This window comes from Lagopus leucura, unplaced genomic scaffold (genome assembly GCF_019238085.1).
Source record: "Lagopus leucura isolate 7727_CA_CO unplaced genomic scaffold, USGS_WTPT01 Super-Scaffold_100002, whole genome shotgun sequence".
NCBI classification, from domain to species: Eukaryota; Metazoa; Chordata; class Aves; order Galliformes; family Phasianidae; genus Lagopus; species Lagopus leucura.
The window spans coordinates 23636245-23654485 of NW_024962263.1; the positions used below are offsets into that span (position 1 = coordinate 23636245).

The following is an 18241-nucleotide window of genomic DNA, read 5'->3' on the forward strand; positions in this document are numbered from 1 at the left end:
TACATAACCAGAGTGTGATTACAGAAATGTGGCTCCCATTACACAGAGCCTGGCTACAGTTACAGAGCGGCAGCCCATCGCAGATTACACATCTGCAACTGAGAAATTGAATTTATTGTTAATATCACCTATTAGCTTGGAACGCACACTGTGAGACTTAGGAACACGCATCTCACAGCTAGCGAGCTACTAAGTTGCCAGCAGCCGTTTATTTCACCCTTTTATTTCACCCCACACACACTGTGCTTTTTATAATTAACATCTTGAACTTCTGAAAGAATGTTATTGAAATTCTTATATATCAAATGTGTCTACTAATGATGCCCTCATAAACATCCTTCGGTATCAGAAACTACCATGACTTTGGGGAAAACTCTTACAGGATTTTGAAAGAAATATTAATAAATATGTAGTTATATATCATATAATTCAATAACTCAGTGTTTTTCTTAACTGAGTCATTTTATGATGTCAGTAAATCTTAACCATTTAACATTCAACATCTGATACTCCAGAAATGTGCTGAACTGTTGTGGGGGGAAAAAAAAAAAAAATTTAGCACTGTCCTCCTAGGCTTTTGTTAAAAATAACAAGAAATATAATTACTGTAACTAAGAGATGAGTTAATAAATTGTGTGACACAGTAGGAGAAGTTGCAGAACTTTGGTACACCTTAATGGGCTCCACGTAAATGAAGGTTGCTTTTTTTTTTTTTTCTCCTGGAAGGCGTTTTTTATATCCCAAGGTGACCTACAGAACTTGACCTCTTCAAATAAAAGGTAGAGAAAAATACAATCTGATGGAAAAAAAGCATAGTAGGCCCAGATCATTCAAGGGAAAAGGAGAAAAGGCCACTTATCAGTGAGTCCCCTGAACACCCACATTTTCCGTCTTAAGACAAACCAAGCAGAGGCAAACAGGAGTGATGTTCTCTTTTCCAAGCAAATGGAAAATACATTATTATTTGCTCTTCTCCTCACTTCCAAGATACGAATACAAGAAGTTACACAGCATCGTGCAGTGACTGACAAGGAGCTGTGCATGGCATAGAGCTCAAGGGCATTTGTGAGGTGAGCAGAAACACCACCTAACTCAGCCACGGGTACGCTACACTGCCCGCTACAGTGACCACGACAACGGGCTCCACCACCAGTAGTTACCCAGTTACTAAAAACATCTTATGAATTACTTTTCTCCCAAGGATATTCTGCAGAAGGAAAAAAAAAAAAAAAAAGAAACAGAATGTGTTGATTCAGCTGGGGACAGATGAAAGAAGAGGCCTGGAGGAGCTAGGAGCCTTTTGAGGAGGGGAGAGAGGGAGCTGAGAGTTACCCTGAATGAGGTGCTACCTCTTGACAGTGGCACTTGAAGCTGGCACAGATCTGCCACAGCAAAGCCAGGTGCAGGCTACAAAGGCCACCGTGGAGGATAGTGGCAGACAAAGCCCTGCACCAAAGGCTGGACTTCACACAAGAAGCCATCCAGTATGGGGCTCTGCAGGCACGGCTGACCAGCACGCGAACGGCTCCAGCCCCAAGCCCCAGTGGGTGCTGCAGAGCCCCTCTTGCTTTGGGGCACAGGATGCGACCATCACGCACCTTGACGCCACCGGCAACGGAGCCAAGAGGAGGAACGACACACACGCGGGAGGGCACGGCGGGGTACCTGCCCCTCGCCCCTCCGTGCCGCCCCACATCTCTGCGGCCGGCCAAGGTCAGCCGTAGGCAGAGCCCCGCCGTTCCCGGGGCCGCCTTCCCAGAGGCGGCACGGACACCCCGCGCCCCTCGGCCCCTACCTGCCCCTTGACCAGGCTGGCGGCGAACTGCCTCATGACGGCCTCCACGGTGTAGGCGCTGGACCAGCCGCGGGGAGTGAGCAGCTCCATGCAGATGGCACCGCCGTCCAGCACGTAGCCGTTCTCCAGGCGCGGGCTGAGCACCCTCATGAAGGGCGGCGAGAAGGGGAAGTTGTCGGGGAAGGTGAGGTTGAGTAGGATGTACTCCGTGTTGGTCTCCTTCATGTCCTGCCACAGCACCGAGTCCTTGTCCACCTGGTGCAGCTTCACGTTCCAGTCGAAGAGGCTCTCGTCCACCAGCTCCACCGAGATGAAGCGGTCGCTGAGCCGCGCGATGTCCTGCAGCTCCTTCATCAGCCGCCGGGTCCGCACCTGCGTGCAGTGCTGCTGCCGGCCCGCGGGCGCCAGCGGCCCCGAGCCCGACGCCAGCGGCACCAGCGGCGCCGAGCCCGGCCCGGAGCTGCAACCGGGTCGCTGCGGGGCCGCCTCCCTACCCGCGCCGGGCTCCCGGGCCGCCTCCCGCGGCTTCTCCCGGCCGCCGCCCGAACGCGGCGGCGGGGGCTGCTTGGCCGGCTCCGGCGCCTTCTTGGTCTTGCGGCCGCCGGGGCTGCTCTCGCTGCTGCTGCTGCTGCAGCCGCCGCCGCCGCCGTGGGAGCCCTGCGGCTGGGGCTTGTTGCTGCCGTTCTTCGGGCCGCCCCGGCCGCGGAGCGAGGAGCCCTGCTGGCTGCTGCGGTGGTGGTGCTTGGGGTCCTCCGTGTCCCGGTTGTGTAGCCGGATCAGCCCGATTTTCCGCAGCAGAGTGGCCATGTTGCGCGCGGCCGCAGTGCCTCCTGCCGCTATTTTATATCTATCTCTCTATCTTTATTCTGAAGCCCCGGCGGTGGGCGGGGGGGCGGCGCCGCGCGGGCGGGGACCCCTCCGCGCCGCTCGGCTCCGGGCGCAGGGGCGGCGGGCAGGGAGGCGGCGGCGGCGGCGCGGGAGGACGTGCGGCCGCCGCTCAAACGCCTCCTCCCCTCGCTAGGGCTGCTGCGAGCGGCATTGCGGCGCAGGGGCTGCTGACGGGGACATCACGGCCCGGCGGCCGTGGCCATCATCCCGTGAAAAAGAAGGGGAAAAAAAAGGAGAGGGAAGAGCAAGGGAGAACCCCCTCCCCCCGCGCTGCAGATGGCCTCCCCGGCACCTTCGGCTCACACCCACCCGAGCCAATCCTCGGCGGGCCGGTCCCCTTTGAGCGCCTGGCGCCTCCCCCGGGCGGGGGGACCGGCGGAGGCTCCCAGCACCCGCCTCCCACCGGCTCCCCGCTCGCCCGCGGCGGCGCAACGCGCCCGGGCTCTTTGTTCGGCGCCGCTGCGGCCGGGCCCTGCCGCAGCCCTCGCGCTGTCTCCGCGCCGAGCCGCCGGCTGCCGCCGGAATCGTCCCGCTCCGCAGCGCCGCCGCCCGGCCGCCCGCTAGCCCGCGGGGCCTCTCGCTGCGGCAGTGCGTCCCGGGGCTAGTGCCGGGGGTCAGCGCTGCTGCGGCACCGTTATATGTGGTACACTTGTGCGAGAGCGTGCTTAGACTGAAACGCATCGTTGTGTGTGAATTCGTGGTGCAGATATGTATGTATACACTCCTAAACACACAGTCTCACCTGTAAAGCACACAAAAGTGACGCGACTCAATATACCTATTCTATCTGTGATCTTAACCTATGCATAACACGCATATCAGACATTTTAAGTATACCTATAGAAACGGATAGATTTTCATGGTTCTCAAATGGTATAGGTGCATATATGTCCATGCATTTCTCTGTGTATGCCCACTCCTGCACTTGTTGTGTGGCACAGGTTGCCCAGACAGGTTGCAGAGACTCCTCTAGAGATAGTCAACATTCCACAGCACTTTTTTCCATCCAATGCATCCCCTTCCCTAGGTGTTTTCATCCCCGTTTTCTATGATTTTGAAGAGTTGCCACTACTGCACTTACGTAAAGAAGTCCAAAGGAAACCATCTGGACACTTTGAAAGGTGCCATGGGATACAATATGTTTTCATCAAAAACTGAGTAATTGACCTGCTTTCATAGTAATGCTGGAGTCTGCCCACATTTTTGGCCTCAAGTTGTGCCAGAGGAGGTCCAGGTTGGATATTAGGAACAATATATTCTCAGGAATGGTGAGTCTGTGGCACAGCTGCCTAGGAAAGTGGTGGAGTCACCATCCCTAGAGGTGTTCAGGAAACGTGTAGATGTGGCACTGAGGGACATGGTTGGTGAGCATGGAGGGAATGTGTGGATGGTAGGACTAGATGATCTTGGAGGTCTTTTCCAATCTCGATGATTGTTTCCCTCTCTTTCTTCTTGCTGTTATTCAACCACTTGCTTTTACCAGTGAGTCCACATTCAGCAGGTAATAATTCACCATCAACAGATGGTGTGAAACACAGCTAATGTCTTTGCCAGGTTTTCTAAACGACAGATCTGTCTGATAAACCACAGGTTAGATAATCTTGCTGTTTTTAAGATCAAGAAGAAGCAGAATTATATTTGCTTTTCAAGTATGGCATTATTAAGGGCTCTAAATCAGTAAGACAGCAGTCTGCATTTTGGTGACTATATGACTGGAGCAATATGTACAGGGGGAGGGCAGGAGGACGTGGCTGTTCCGTCTGCCTGCAGCTGGAGCAGGCATGGTGGTGTGGCAGGACAGGTCAAGGTGAGACAGGTCAGGATAGGATGGATCGGGACAGTCCTGGTGGGCAGCTGTGCAGAGCAGGATGCTCAGCAGCCATCCCTGCCCAAGTATTTCGTGCCAGTCGAGACTGTGGGGCACATACGTTGAGCTGAAGCAGAATGCCAATTAGCAACTGGAGGGAACCTTTGTGTAGGCTTCGTTAATGTTTCAGACTGAAAGGTCACTGTGTGGTGTTCTGTGATAGTTGGCAGTAGGAGCTGTGGTCATCAATTTAACATGATGAAGGTTATTTACCTTCCTCATGTGACTGCTGAGTTATCTACCCGGTGGTCTGCAAAAGGAGACCTGAGCCAAGCAGCAGCTCTGTGGCTTGTCGCCACCTGAGTTGTAAAGCAGCACAAGATGGATGGTGGAGGCGATGAGAAAGCTGTTGGGTTGGTGTGAGGGCATGATAGGTGTGCCCTGACAAATGGGGCTATGCTGTGACACAGAGCTGCTGTGACATCTGGTTCAGACTGTGCACTGCTGCCTATAGGGTAAAAATGTTGTTGTGATGTAGCAAACTCTTCTTTTTCAGCCCTAGGCTTCCTCAGTGAGGGAATTAGTTGGTTAGTCCAGGATGGAATATTGATGGCTGCAACTCTAGGAAAACCATAATGTCTTGAGGAAAACCAGAATAAAACAGCTTGACAGTGGGGATCCTTCTATGTTGATTAGGCGGTCCTTATCTACATCATCAGTGGCTCAAGAAAGCTCTTAACAGATTTTGGTCTGAGATCTTTATGGAATCTTCACCAATTCTTACTCCATCATCTCCTACACACTATATCCTGCAGTGCATCAGGCCCAGCACAGCCAGGCGAGCAAGGGAAGGGGCTGTCCCACTCTGCTCTGTGCTAATGCATTCTCACCTTGAGTTTGGGTGCCACAATGTAAGAAGGACATAGAACTATCAAAGAGTATACAAAAGAGGGCCACAAAGATGGTGAAGGGTCTGAAAGTAAGACATATGAGGAACAGCTGAGGTCCGATGGTTTCCTCAGCTCAGAGCAGAGGAGCTGGGGGAAGGCCTGTTGGTGGCTGCAGCTCCTCACAGGGTATGCAGGGCAGTGCTGAGCTCTGCTCTGTGTGATGGGGACAGGGCCCAAGGGAACGATGGAGCTGCGTCGGGGAGGGGCAGCTGGGGATGAGGGAAAGATTCTTCATCAGAGGGCGGTGAGCATAGAACAGATTCCTCAGGGCAGTGAGCATGGCCCCAAGCTGATGGAGTTCAAGGAGCGTTAGGACAGTGCTGGCAGACATAGGGTTTGAGCTTTGGGTAGTTCTTTACGGAGCCACAGTGATGCTTATGGGTCTGTTCCAACTCAGGATGTTCAATGATTGTTCTCTTGATTCCAACCCCTGCAATTCTGAGATTCTATGTGATTTGATGATTTAGCCATATTCATTGTCATACTTCCTTATTAGTTTCCCAGGTATAGAAGTCAAACTGAACTGCTCTGCAATCTCCAACACTGTCCTTTTTATTTTTTGGAGCAAAACTAGTTGCTTCTCTAATGCTACAAAACATTGATTGACATCTGGCAGATACGTCACTTGCATATTTACCTGGAGTTGATTTCAAGCCCAGCCATTGTGCACTGATTAGTGAAACTAGACAGCGTTCAAAGCTCCCATCTAGCAGCAGCCCGCAGCCTCACAGGGAGCGCGCTGGTGCTGCTGAAGGACATCTCAGGCTCTCTTAGGATGTTTACAAGAACAAAATGCACACTGTCTTAGGAGAATTAGAAGATCTGGTCTTATTTAGTATAGTCCGGAAAGGACTGAATGGGGGTGTGACACTGTATAAATGTATTTGAGAAGTAAATGTCAGAGAGGGATATTGACTTCATCACATGATCAAATGGCTGCACCGTGACTAATCCTGAATACATTTGGACTGGAAATCTAAAGGCTTTCAGCTATCTGATGAATGAAGGACTAGAATACTCTCCCAAGTTTTGGAAGCAGTAGCCTTCACTCCTGTGGGACAGAGCCTGAGAAGCCTACAGACATCACTGTGTAACAGAATAGAATAGAAGAATGCTCAGAGAGAGAAAACGAGGCGTATATTATGAGTCTCTTGGCATCTGATGTGCCAGCATCTCCAAGTGGGTAAGAAAAGAGATTAGATCACTGTTGATTCACATTTCACTAACAATAAATTCCGTGCCTCAGGGTTTCCAATGGAGTTGGAAACTATATATACGGGTATATGTATACGTATATATATATATATCTATATATATATACATTTTTTGTCTTCTGCTGGTCTTTTCAAGTTCTTCTGCAGATCTGCAGACAGATTGTTATAGGTGGCATTAAAATCCTAAGGCTTGCATACTCTGCTAATATCCTCAGGATTAAGTCAGCTTCTAGATCTGGAACTCTTTTAGAGTTATTTACCTAGACCAACTTGCAGGTGCCATTGATTTCCTTTACAGCATGGAACATGGTCTCCTTCTCAGAACCAACTGAAGTTTTATTTATCAAATTCTTTGCAAATCTGAAAACACTTTTTTTTTTCTTCCAGCAAGCAAACTGTTTATTCATCTTCTCTTCATCTTCTCCAGTCAATCCTCAGGATTTCTTTAACCACTTTCACTTGTCTTCCTCTTTACAGCATACAGCTATAAGAAAGGTCAGTAGGAAAGCATTTATGGGTAATGAACTATTCCTCTTATTTCCAAAGGGCTTAGGAAATTCTTCGATCAGCATTGTCATCATGCTTTAGCTTCATGTTTCACAAACTGCCAATTATAACTCCCAAACTACTCTGCAAAAAAGTTCATAGGGGGTGACAAAGGATTAGAAAAGCTTTAAGAAATAGTTAGGTTGAAAGATTACTGGCAATGACTCAATTCCTCAAAAGTGAGAAGCATGTATTTACATAGCCTGTCATTTACTGTCCACAGGAACTGTGATCTTGCTGAACATGCTGATCCTGGAGAAGCTGCTGCTGCCACCAGCTGGTAGATCACCGGTCCTTGGTTGGAGAGATGTCCCAGGAAGACAGACAGGCCATGAAAAAACTAACATCTACAGAAAGGTAAAGAGACGTTGCTTTTGTCCCACTTATGGTGTTGGTGCAGATGAGTGGTTCTTTTCCTGCCCAGGCCATTTGCCTAAAGATGCACACAGAGATCTTGAATTATCAAAAGCATACTGGGATGTCATTAGCATGCCAACATGTGGAGATTTCTCTCTGTTAGATTTAGCAACAATACACATTTTGTCTCCCAACATCCTCTACAGGAGAACAGTAGAAGTAAATTTATGCTGGAGTCCTGGAAGCATTCTCATTTACTAGCTGGGAATAGGTCTGTCAAGAGCAGGATGTACTTCCCTTCTTGCCGTACAGCTGTAGCCACAGAGTTGGATGATGGGTTAAACTGAACCTTCATCTACACGCATCCATTTCTACAAATCTTGACACAGGAATCATATTTTTTTGAATCTGAGCCAATGTGGCATTTGTATAGAAATCCAAAAGCATGAAAGCACGTGAAAACCAGATGCTTTATCCAGGTTTCTAGGTAAGAAATGTGGGTTTATTTAAGTGTCTTGTGAGTTTGGGCCAAGGCCTTGTCCAAACCTGTGACACCCGTCACAGGCAAGGAGACTGTTAAGTTTGCCACCGTGGTTCTGGTGACAGAGAGAAGACAGCAGAAGGGCTGTTGTCAAACCCATGGCAACAGGGCCTTCAGCAGGCAGGGGACCAAACGATTCCTTAATAACCTTATGTTATTTCCATTTGTATAACAGCTAGTCTCTTCCTCTTCTCTCAGCCCCATTCTGGTACCAGGGACCCTTTTCTCTGTACAGTCAGCCTTGCCTGTTATAGCCCTCAGGACTCTCTGTGTCTCCTGCATCTTCATGCTCCTGGAAACAGTATGTGCCTGCTAAGATGGGCTCAAGCAGAGCTCAGCTCCCTTTCAAAAGTATCCTTGGAGAGAAGAGGATTGAGGAAGACATGAATTCCACAGGAAGACATGAATTCCACAGGGACCGTAGTGGACTATTACCCACACTGAACTTCCCAGCCAGCACCTCCATCTTTAGTCCATCTAAGAGCATGTGCTACTAAAGTTGCCATCCTAGAAAATGAAGGACTGAGTACTCCTAGTACTCCTGCAAATGGTGTTTTTATAAGATGATACTGAAGATGCATGCAGTGTGGCCTGAGGCAGGGCTTGTGGAGACACGCAGGGACACGAAGCTTTTTGGAGTAAGGGTTGGACTAACAAGCTGAGCAAGGCAAGTCTGATACAACCTCATCCATATAGTTTGTAAGAAGAGGGCCCTGGGGCAATCCCTTATGCCAGACTTGACTTGGCTTTCATCTCACATAAAGTGAGCCAGATCACTCTGAAATCAATTCTGGGAGCAACACGGCAGAGTAGGTGATCTGCTCCCTGAGACACTCCCAAGAAGGCTTTTATTTGGCAATAGTACTGGTAGGGTTCCCCAAAGAACCTGTTCTGGCATAACTTAATGGTTGTGTCGATGATCTGGAGGTAAATATAAAATTGCATGTAAAGGAAAGAGCTCATAGGAGGGCTGGTGAAGTGACAAATAATGTGAAGGCAGCCTAAATTGAATACTCAGGTTTGTGAAATAAATGTATTTTAACACACATAATTCAAAAGTCCTGTGAGCAAATTGTGCTAGTTTATTTAACTGAAGAATATATTTACTATAGTGGCAATCAGGAAAGGAAATTAGGATTCATAACATATCAGCAGATCAGCCCAAACTCCCAGTGGAATTTTACAGCAAAGGAGTTTTGCAGTCCTGCAGTATATTAACAGGAAAGGAGTGAGCAGCACAAGGCATGGGAGAACAGGGATCCATATCTCTGCCGAGACCAATACCAGATTTCAAGGTGCAGATCATCTTCCCTTTTCTGATGATATTGAAAAATTGGAAACGCTGCAGGAAAAGCTGAAAGTGATCCAAAAAAATTATGTAAAGAATTCCATTTGTTTAATTTATCATACAGAGAACAGAAAGATGATTAAATTATTTGATTAAAGCACAGAATACACAGAACAAAACTAACTGGATAATAAAGCATTTCTTCATTGTCTAGAAAAAGATGTGGAAAGAATAGATAGCTATGAATTACAGTCTCACCCAGACAACTTCTATGAGTAAAACCTATTTTAAGACTGAATGCTGGACATAACCTACCTAGAGATTCAGGCAGATTGTAGAAAGAGTGAAATAAGAACACACAAGAGTGTGGACAATGACTTTAAAATTGGAGAGTTATTGAATCCTCTGAAAAAAAAAATAAATAGCAAGAGTCTTTAGTTCAGTGCTTTTTGGGAAGGACCTTTGCAACTGCTGCCTGACCTTGCTGACAAAACATGGCAAGGTACACCAGAGAGTTGAGTGGCTATAACAGTGTCCAGGATATCCACACAACAGCATGGGGGGAAGAAGCTACATGTCAAACCTTTTGCCCCATTGTTTTGGAGTTCCCCGAAGCCTACTGCTGCCCACTGCTCACAACTAATATACTGTGATGAGTTTGAAACTGAGTAGTTCTGAAAGAGCGTGGGAGATCTGGCAGTCTGAGTCTGAACTGGAGGTAACTTCTGAGCTGTTCTGGTGTTCATGAGACCCTTCATTTTTATCCATCTGGATCCTGTCATGCTTGCTGATTCCAGCCTCCGTGCAGGAAATACAGGCAGGCCCCATGATTACTTCCAGTGTGAACAGTGACTCTATACAATGTCGTGGACATATGATTTACACATTTTTCACCACAGGAAAAAATCTTAAATGCTAAATATTTTTTCTGATTTTATGATTTGTTTCATTTTGAACCCCATAGGAGCACTAGTTTATTTTTTTCTCCCTTTTTTCTCATGCATCACGAATTATAGCACTTAGAAAAATGAAAAGTGTTGGGGCACAAACACAGATACACATGCATTCCACTGTGTTTAACACTTATAATAGTCCCCACTTAACTTTTTTTGGTCTGGACCAAGAAGTGCTTTCAGGCACATTTTAGGAGCTAGAATGTAGATAAGGTCATTGCATACCAGCTGGTCTCAGTGCTGGAGGATGGTCCCAGGTCTACTTCATTTGCTAGCATACATTTGGTCTGGAATCTTGGTATATCCTACTGCATGGAATACTCCTGTGCCTTCTTTCCTCCTTCTCAGGTAATGAAGGAGACAGTTTTAAATCACATTAGTTAGTTTGTGTTTCAGGGAAGAAAACAAGAAAGAAAGAAAGAAGAAAGAATGCAAAAAAGAAGAAAGAGAAAGCATAAAAAGGCAAATCAGTCTTACTTATTGCTATTATGTAATGAATATTCTTCTTGGAGGAGATAATATATGTATCTTTTTCAGACTTCTAGAAAAAAAAATCATGTAGAGGTACTTGATACATAATGAAAGTGACTCTGCATTTCAGAAGAATAGATCTTAACTTTGTTTTAAATGCCATGTGGTGGCAATCTGGATGCAATAGAAACCCAGTCTAATGAATAAGATTAATATTCCAGTGGAAGAATCAGATATGAAAATAAGTTTCCCGTTCTGAAGCATATAATTAAGTCTTTTGCTGTGTTTTGATGGCCTCCTTGGAGCTAGAGTTGTGAGGACACTCTCTCACCCTAAGTCCATTGGTATGTCCCACAGTGCTCAGTGATCTTTGGGTCAGGTCCACATTTACTAGATTTAGAAGAGCAAAATTACTGCATGAACAAACTCCTGATCCTGCTACTTCTTTGATAAATAAATATGGATTATTTCAGTAAGAATGGGATCAAGCCATGATACATAACTGCACCATCCCACTAGTTTGTGGTAAGAAATGTATTATTACAAGTAATTAATAAGCACATTGCTAAATACCTCATCTGCATGGAAACTATCATTATACCTCTTATTCAGCTGAATAACAAAAATATTCTGGGAAAATTGTTTATCACTTTATTTTTTACTGTAAGATATGAAAATATTGCACACTTTGGAATGAGTCCAAAACCATCTTAGATATAAATACCATCAACTTGATATATCAAGAACAGGAAAACAGTATTCTTTATGTTGCACACATCCACCTTTACTGCTTCTCTTTTGTTTATCACCTGGTGCAGCCAAAACAAGGAAGGGTAGCTGGCTTATAAAAATAATTTTTAGGTAGGTGATGCCCCTGGTTAATTACATAAAATTTCAACATACATTTCTGGATCTGCAGAGACAGAATGAGAAAGGGATCTGTGGATTAGATACATTCATGCAGAAGAAAATAGGAGCAAAGTGAGAAAGAAAGTGGAAAGACTGAAGGAGAAAAAAAAAGATCTATAATTGGAACAAGTATTCTGTATTTACTTTATTTACTAATTCCATTTTATCGGCCAGTGGCAGAAAATCAGAGCTAGGAGGAGAATCACTGCTCCAGAGATGGACAAAAAGATGAATAATTTGTGTCTTTTTATATTTCTGAGAAAAAAATGGTGACAATATCTCTAATTAAACACTCCATTGTGCCATATTACACTAGAAAGGTCATTTATATGGAGTATATCATCATACATGAAAATGGTGAATAGAGTTTTTTTTTTTCAGACCCTGCACCTGTAAAAACAGTTTCAAATCAACCTTGTTATGCTCTGCTTTGTAAAAAACCACCATGCAGTTTGCCTACATCCTACACAGCATGTCATTCTTGGAAAGTTCCAACATATGGGACAGCTAACAGTGACAACACAGATTCAGATAAAGGCTCAGCAGTAATCAGAAGCAAATGCTACAGAGTGAGGACATGACAAATATGGATGAGAACACTCCTGAATGCTGTCTTGGACTTGGAATGCCTTCAGTTTGGGGGATTTCCTAAGCCAGACATAATTTATCTACCACTCTTCCAATACACTACCAAGCATTTGTTCCATTTCCCTTTCAAATCAATTAAGCTTTTGCTGTCTGTAGCATCAATTGGGAAGTTATTCTCCAAGGCTGCTAAACTTTTCACGACGAAAATCACCTGTTCCTTTGGTGTATGTGTGCTTTGAATTTGTGTTCTGTTGGCCTCACTGGGTCCTGGTTCTTGTGCTGGAAAAACAGTTTATCTTCCAGACCACTCATGACAGTATAGATAGAGCAAAGCTTCTGTTAAAGACATCTTCATTGGGCTCTCACTCAAGCTGACAAGTCCCTGCCTATTCAGTTTTCTAGTACTGAAACCATGTCTTATTTACCATTCATACTGCCATTTCATCTTGGCAGCCCTTCTCTGGCTTTTTCCCAAGTCTACTCCTGGGAACCAGAACTGCACACAGTATTCAAGGTTGGGGTGAACTGTGAATTTATGCAATGTCATAATGACATTTTCTACTTTGTCCTCAAATTCCTAACAATTCCTAACTCTCTGTACGACTTCTGATCACGGCTGAGCTGTAAGCTGATATTTTCACAGAACTTTCTTTTGCTGTCCCAGAGTGTTGATCTTGTGGAGCAAGAGGCCATCAGCCATGAGTCACCATCAGGTCATGAATTTACTTTTTTTTTTTTTGCTCTGTGTGTCATTTTACCTGAACTATTTGCATTTGTTCGGACATTTTTTTTGCTGTTACCAAGCCTCTCCAGGTTTCCTTCTACACTTTCCTACAACCTGTACTCAACTTTACTCCCCAGACTAACCTCATAAACCAATTCTCTCATTCCACTGTATGATTTATTTTCTGGGTCATGGACAAGCACGTCAAATGGCACACATTTCAGCACAGATCCCTCTAGAGTTCTTTTGGGAATCACCCACCCATGAAAGAATTAAATATTTGTTCCTACTCCGTTTTTCCTATTTGGCAATTACTTCTTCATTCATGCCAGGATTTCTCCTCTTATGCCATTCTTTTAGTTCCTTAGAAGACTTTTGTTAAGGAATTTGCCAAAAGCCAATTGGGAAATTCAAATAGATTGTATCAATTAGAGCTCTCTTATCCACATGCTTGCCGACCCCTTGAAAAATTCATTAGAATTTTACAAAAACAAGATTTTCTGTTGCATAATTTGTGCTACTCATCCCAAATGGGTCACGCTGATCTACATGGCCTCTCATTCTATGCTTTATTACAAATTCTACTTAACTGCCCAGTACAGATGTCTGGCTTACAAGCCAGTAATTTCCTGCTCTCTCCGTGGAGATAAAGGTAGGTGTGCAATATGATTACTTAAATGATGAACCATGCAATTTTCTTTCTAAATCTTTCTGTGTCTGTATACCTTCTGATTCACTGATTAAGTGTCAGACTATCTGTCCATCTATCTTCTGTCTATCTATACCTCTCCTTGGAACACAAGCTTCTGTTTTGCCTTTTTCCCCCCTCAAATAGGAAAATACTCTCCAAGTTGTAGGGCAACAAGGAAGTTAATAACTAGTTGTATATTTATAGCTATTTTTAATTTTAAATCACTGTATGCACGTTTATCTAACAATATTCACTAATCTCAAATAACCAACCTAGTTAGTACTGCTTTAGTATGAACTGGATATCCCTACATTTGACGGTTGAATTCTATTATTTCTTCCATTCAGATATTTTAACTGAGTTATAGTGGGTAACGGTCACAGAGCAGACTTCCCTCATCACAAGAAACTAAGTCATGTTTCCTCAACTCCACAAAGAGGGAGGAGAGGAAGCTTTAGCAGTATCTCAAAGACCATTCTTGTTACAGGATTTAAAGCAAGCTAGCCTGCTCCATACTTCTACTGGATATGTTTAAAGCACCCTTTCCCTTAAGCAAAGATGGATATCATGTTTGAATTCCAGCTTCTTGTGCCTGCGGAGCCACATCTGACACAACTAAATATATTTAGATTTTACTTCCAAATTCTTTCTCCTTTTTGCTCATATTCAGATTTAATCTGAAATACACCATGTTGGAATTTCTTCCCTTCCAAATACTAGAAAAAAACTACTCTGTTTCTCAAGGCAAGATTTCTCATGCAATCATTGCAAAGTACTCATGTTATAATCTCATAATTCTGGAACTTTCATTCTCTGGAGAACATTCTGCCAGTTATTAAGCAGAACAGCCAGCAACTGGTGATCAATAGGCAATGGATTTATTTATATGGTGAAAATACTTGACAGGACAAGAACTGACTAATTGCTTCTTGCAGTCTTGGATTGCTTTTACAATTTAGCATTTGCACACTGCCATATTTCCCTTAATATTTAGTGCTGTTTGCAATCACTCACTTTTCAATTTTGCGTCAGCATACTTAAAATTATAAGCTCTGAAACAGTGCTTTGTATTCAGCAAGGACTCAGCTTTATGCTGCTTAACTGGCACAGTAACTGAGCAAAAACCTGACCATTTTTGTTGTTTTCACTGATAGGATATAACGAAGAAAAATTTAGCTAATAATTAGTCAATAAATGAGGTACTGCTGATTTTGATGGTTCTCACTGTTGAACAGAAATGGCTGCAAGCTATAACTATGAATGTCTAAAATACATTCTATGTGTTGACTGAATATCATATCCGTATTAGTTTTTAATCCAAATATCCATTCAAATAACATGGTGAATCAAAGCATCAGGTTCTTATCTGCTGTAGCCTGACAGCAAACTCCACTTAACTCAGCGGTAGTGTCAGACACAAAGGGCTGACTTCTGATTCTAACTGACATTACTTCTCAGATTCAGGTGAAAACAGGTATACTGGAAATAAGCTATTGATAAAACATACTGTTATTGTGATGTGCCAGGGGAATTTAGACATGTCAAATAATCTTCCCACAAGGAAAATGATAGCTGGTACTTTTAACAGAGACTGATATTTTGTCATTCTCCAGTTAAACCCATCATGTTTTTTATTGCCAGGTGGACTTCTCCGTTACTTCTATTTCTTACACATTTTAAAGAAACACATAATTTGGAGATCTTATACAGATGGGGAAGATAACGAGCCCTTCTCAGATAATCATTCAGTGGCTCCTCCATTGCTTTTCATGTGTTACATCAAACCTTTTCTTTCCACTGCTCAAAGAATGCTTAATTTCCACACAGAGCAAGATAGCCAGAGGAACTGAAAGATCCCAGCACCAGGATGACTGAAAAACCACAGTGAGAGTGTATTTGAGATTTGGATTTTAGTTTTATAGCAATGGAGAGGGCTGTATTTTGGAAGCTGGGCAGAAAGACTCTTTGAGGTCCAGATGCAGCTGTCACTTCACGAAGGCTGAAGCAACAGTGACTGAGCAGGGAGCTTCCAGCCTGATCCCTTCTGAAGAGATGCTGGCAATTTTATCACATTGTTGCATCCCATCCCTCTGGGTCTACTGACAAATTCCTGGAAATGCTAAAAGAACAGTTCCAAAAGAACAGTTCTAAAAGAACAGCAAACAGAGCAGTGCTAAGGGCTGCGGAATGATCCATATTGCCAAACTCCAATTATCTGATGTTTATAAGAGGTGCTAAATATAATTTAGTATTGATTTACCTTTAGGGTAAAAAATACTCCTCATTATTTGCAGTTGTGTATTTGATAAATCTGCAGAGCCCAAAGCAAACACTGACTCGTGCAAATTAGCTTTTATAGATCTTATTTTTGTTCAGAATTCATTTTCCATCGGTTTTGAAGCTGGGAAGCACAGCACTTTCACAAAGGGGCAGCACCATTAAAGTGAGCCATCCGACAGGGCACATCACCGTGCTGCAGGAGTGTCCCGTGGCTCTGATGAAATGATGGTAAATGCCATGGAGCTGTATTTGTGGAGCACACAAAATTTCATGCAGACCTGAGGAAGCACTTCTTTGCTGTGCAGGTGACAGAGCAGTGGAACAGGTTGCCTAGAGAGGGTGTGGAGTCTCCTTCCCTGCAGATAGTCAAAACCCGCCTGGATCCCTCGAGCAACCCAGTGTAGGGAACCTGCTTTAGCAAAGGGTGGCCTTGATGATCTCCAGAAGTCCCTATAAACCCCGACAAGTCTGTGATTCTGTGTATAGGGGCCAACGCAGCGTTGAAACAAGCACGGAGCTCCAGCAAGCAAGCACGGAGCTTAATTACATGGTTAATTAGAAATAGACCAGGAACCCCGTACCGATTTTGTATAACGTGAAAAACCAAGCGCGCATCGCACCCACTACAGCGAGATCAGGGCGGTGCGGGGGGCGCCGTACGGCGAGGGGGCGTGGCCTACGGGGTGGGGGGCGTGGCCTACACAAAGGGCTCGGCATAGTCGCATTTCCTCCCGCTCCCCATCTGCGCATGCGCTGTGGCCCGGAAACGTTGTGAGCCGCTATGGCGATGGCGGAGAAGTTCGACTCGCTTGAGGAGCACCTGGAGAAGTTCGTGGAGAACATCCGGCAGCTCGGCATCATCGTCAGCGACTTTCAGCCCAGCAGCCAGGCCGGCCTCAACCAGAAGCTGTGAGCCGCTCGCTGCTTTCGCGGCGTCTGTTGGCGGGGGTTGGGGCGGTGACGGGGAGCGAGGAGCGCCAGCTCTGTGCTAAGCGGCTCCGCTTTTCTCCCTGCAGGAATTTCATGGTGACGGGCCTACAGGACATCGACAAGTGCCGGCAACAGCTTCACGACATCAGCGTGCCTCTGGAAGTGTTCGAGTGAGTGGCTTCACCCACGCTGGAGTTCTGTGTCTCCCGACTTACCGCCACAGTGCCAGCAGGCAGGGAGCGCTTCCTGCTTGCGGAGAGCTGGCAGGAAGGGGGAGGGAGGGCCCTGCGCTGCAGCTTTCACGTGAAAGGCATGATCTAACTTAGCTGTTCCATTGCAAGTCCCGGCGTTGTTGTTTTGCTATGATCCAGCATTCATTTTTCTTGTCTCTTCTGTCTGCGATGAAGTTTCCCTTAACTGAATGCTTAATGCAGCAAAGGAAAAATAGGCTTATGCTGCCTGGTGCAAGTGCTGGTACTGCTTTTACTACCATATGTAAATTGCTCCAAAAGTAATGCTTCCTACTTACTTCTGTGGAAACTAGGATAGAGGAAAACAGTGCAGTAATGCTGATAAAGCAGATTCTCAGCTACAAAACGCTACTTTACACCAGGGTCATTGCTGTTAGCTGTGTGTATTCACCAGTAAGCAGGAGCCTGTGTGCCACACTTGTAAACATCTGCACTGGTGGAGGTGACCCACTGTTGTCACTACTGGAACACACCACCTCACTGTGCTTACATCCATTGTCTGGTGTCCATCAACGTTCAGCAAGTGTCAGTGGATGCCAGTGGGTGCACTTATTCCTGCATGGAGGAATTCCATGATACACCTTTTGTTTCATACATACTTCTTGGTCAGGCTCAGTGTTGTCAGACTGTGCCACTGCTGCCATCTCTCACATGTCAACAAAATGGTGGAGTATTTGGTGGGAAGGTTCCACCTTTACTGTCACACCACAGGCATCCTCCTCTGAAGCCACATGCCAACATGGTAAAATAAGAGGCATTACTTTTGGAGCACCCCTCGCATGTGCACTCTCATCCTTGAATCACTGGGTGTCTTATTCCTATGTGCTGATTGCATGCTACGTATTAACAAAGCTGTTCTATGATTCATGCCCTTTTAGTTGCTTGAAGGGGAACCTTTCCCCTTGCTTTTACTTCTGTCTGTGAGGAGATGGATGGTTACTCTGTTTCAATACATTTTTAAGAACTCTAGGCTCTTTGTAAACAAACATTTACCTTTACTGTGACAGCTGCTTCCTGGAGTTGTATTTTGAAAGTAACTCATTTAAACTTCAGTATAG

The 18241-nt window shown here is 45.2% G+C and overlaps 2 protein-coding genes and 1 long non-coding RNA gene across 7 annotated transcripts in view; 2 read left to right on the plus strand and 1 right to left on the minus strand.

Moving 5' to 3' along the window:
* UBE2QL1 (ubiquitin conjugating enzyme E2 Q family like 1) overlaps nt 1-2701 on the minus strand; it is a 16415-nt gene extending 13714 nt beyond the window's left edge. The window contains exon 1 of the mRNA XM_042870102.1: nt 1796-2701. Coding sequence (XP_042726036.1) covers nt 1796-2602 — 807 coding nt within the window. The 5' untranslated portion in view covers nt 2603-2701. The remainder of the gene's footprint in view (nt 1-1795) is intronic.
* On the plus strand, nt 1768-14445 carry LOC122179320. The gene is made up of 5 exons (XR_006178642.1): nt 1768-1979; nt 7424-7557; nt 10736-10863; nt 13634-13683; nt 14210-14445. It is a non-coding gene; the product is annotated as an uncharacterized LOC122179320 (long non-coding RNA).
* Nucleotides 14446-16750: 2305 nt separating this feature from the next.
* The window catches only part of MED10 (mediator complex subunit 10), a 38532-nt gene continuing 37041 nt past the window's right edge, over nt 16751-18241 (plus strand). For 4 of the 5 annotated variants that reach the window (XM_042869803.1, XM_042869801.1, XM_042869800.1 and 1 more), the window contains exons 1-2: nt 16761-16911; nt 17019-17102. In XM_042869803.1, coding sequence (XP_042725737.1) covers nt 16784-16911; nt 17019-17102 — 212 coding nt within the window. In that variant the 5' untranslated portion in view covers nt 16761-16783. Of the gene's footprint in view, nt 16912-17018; nt 17103-18241 lie in introns of all 5 variants that reach the window. The other variant, XM_042869802.1, reaches the window with a different exon arrangement.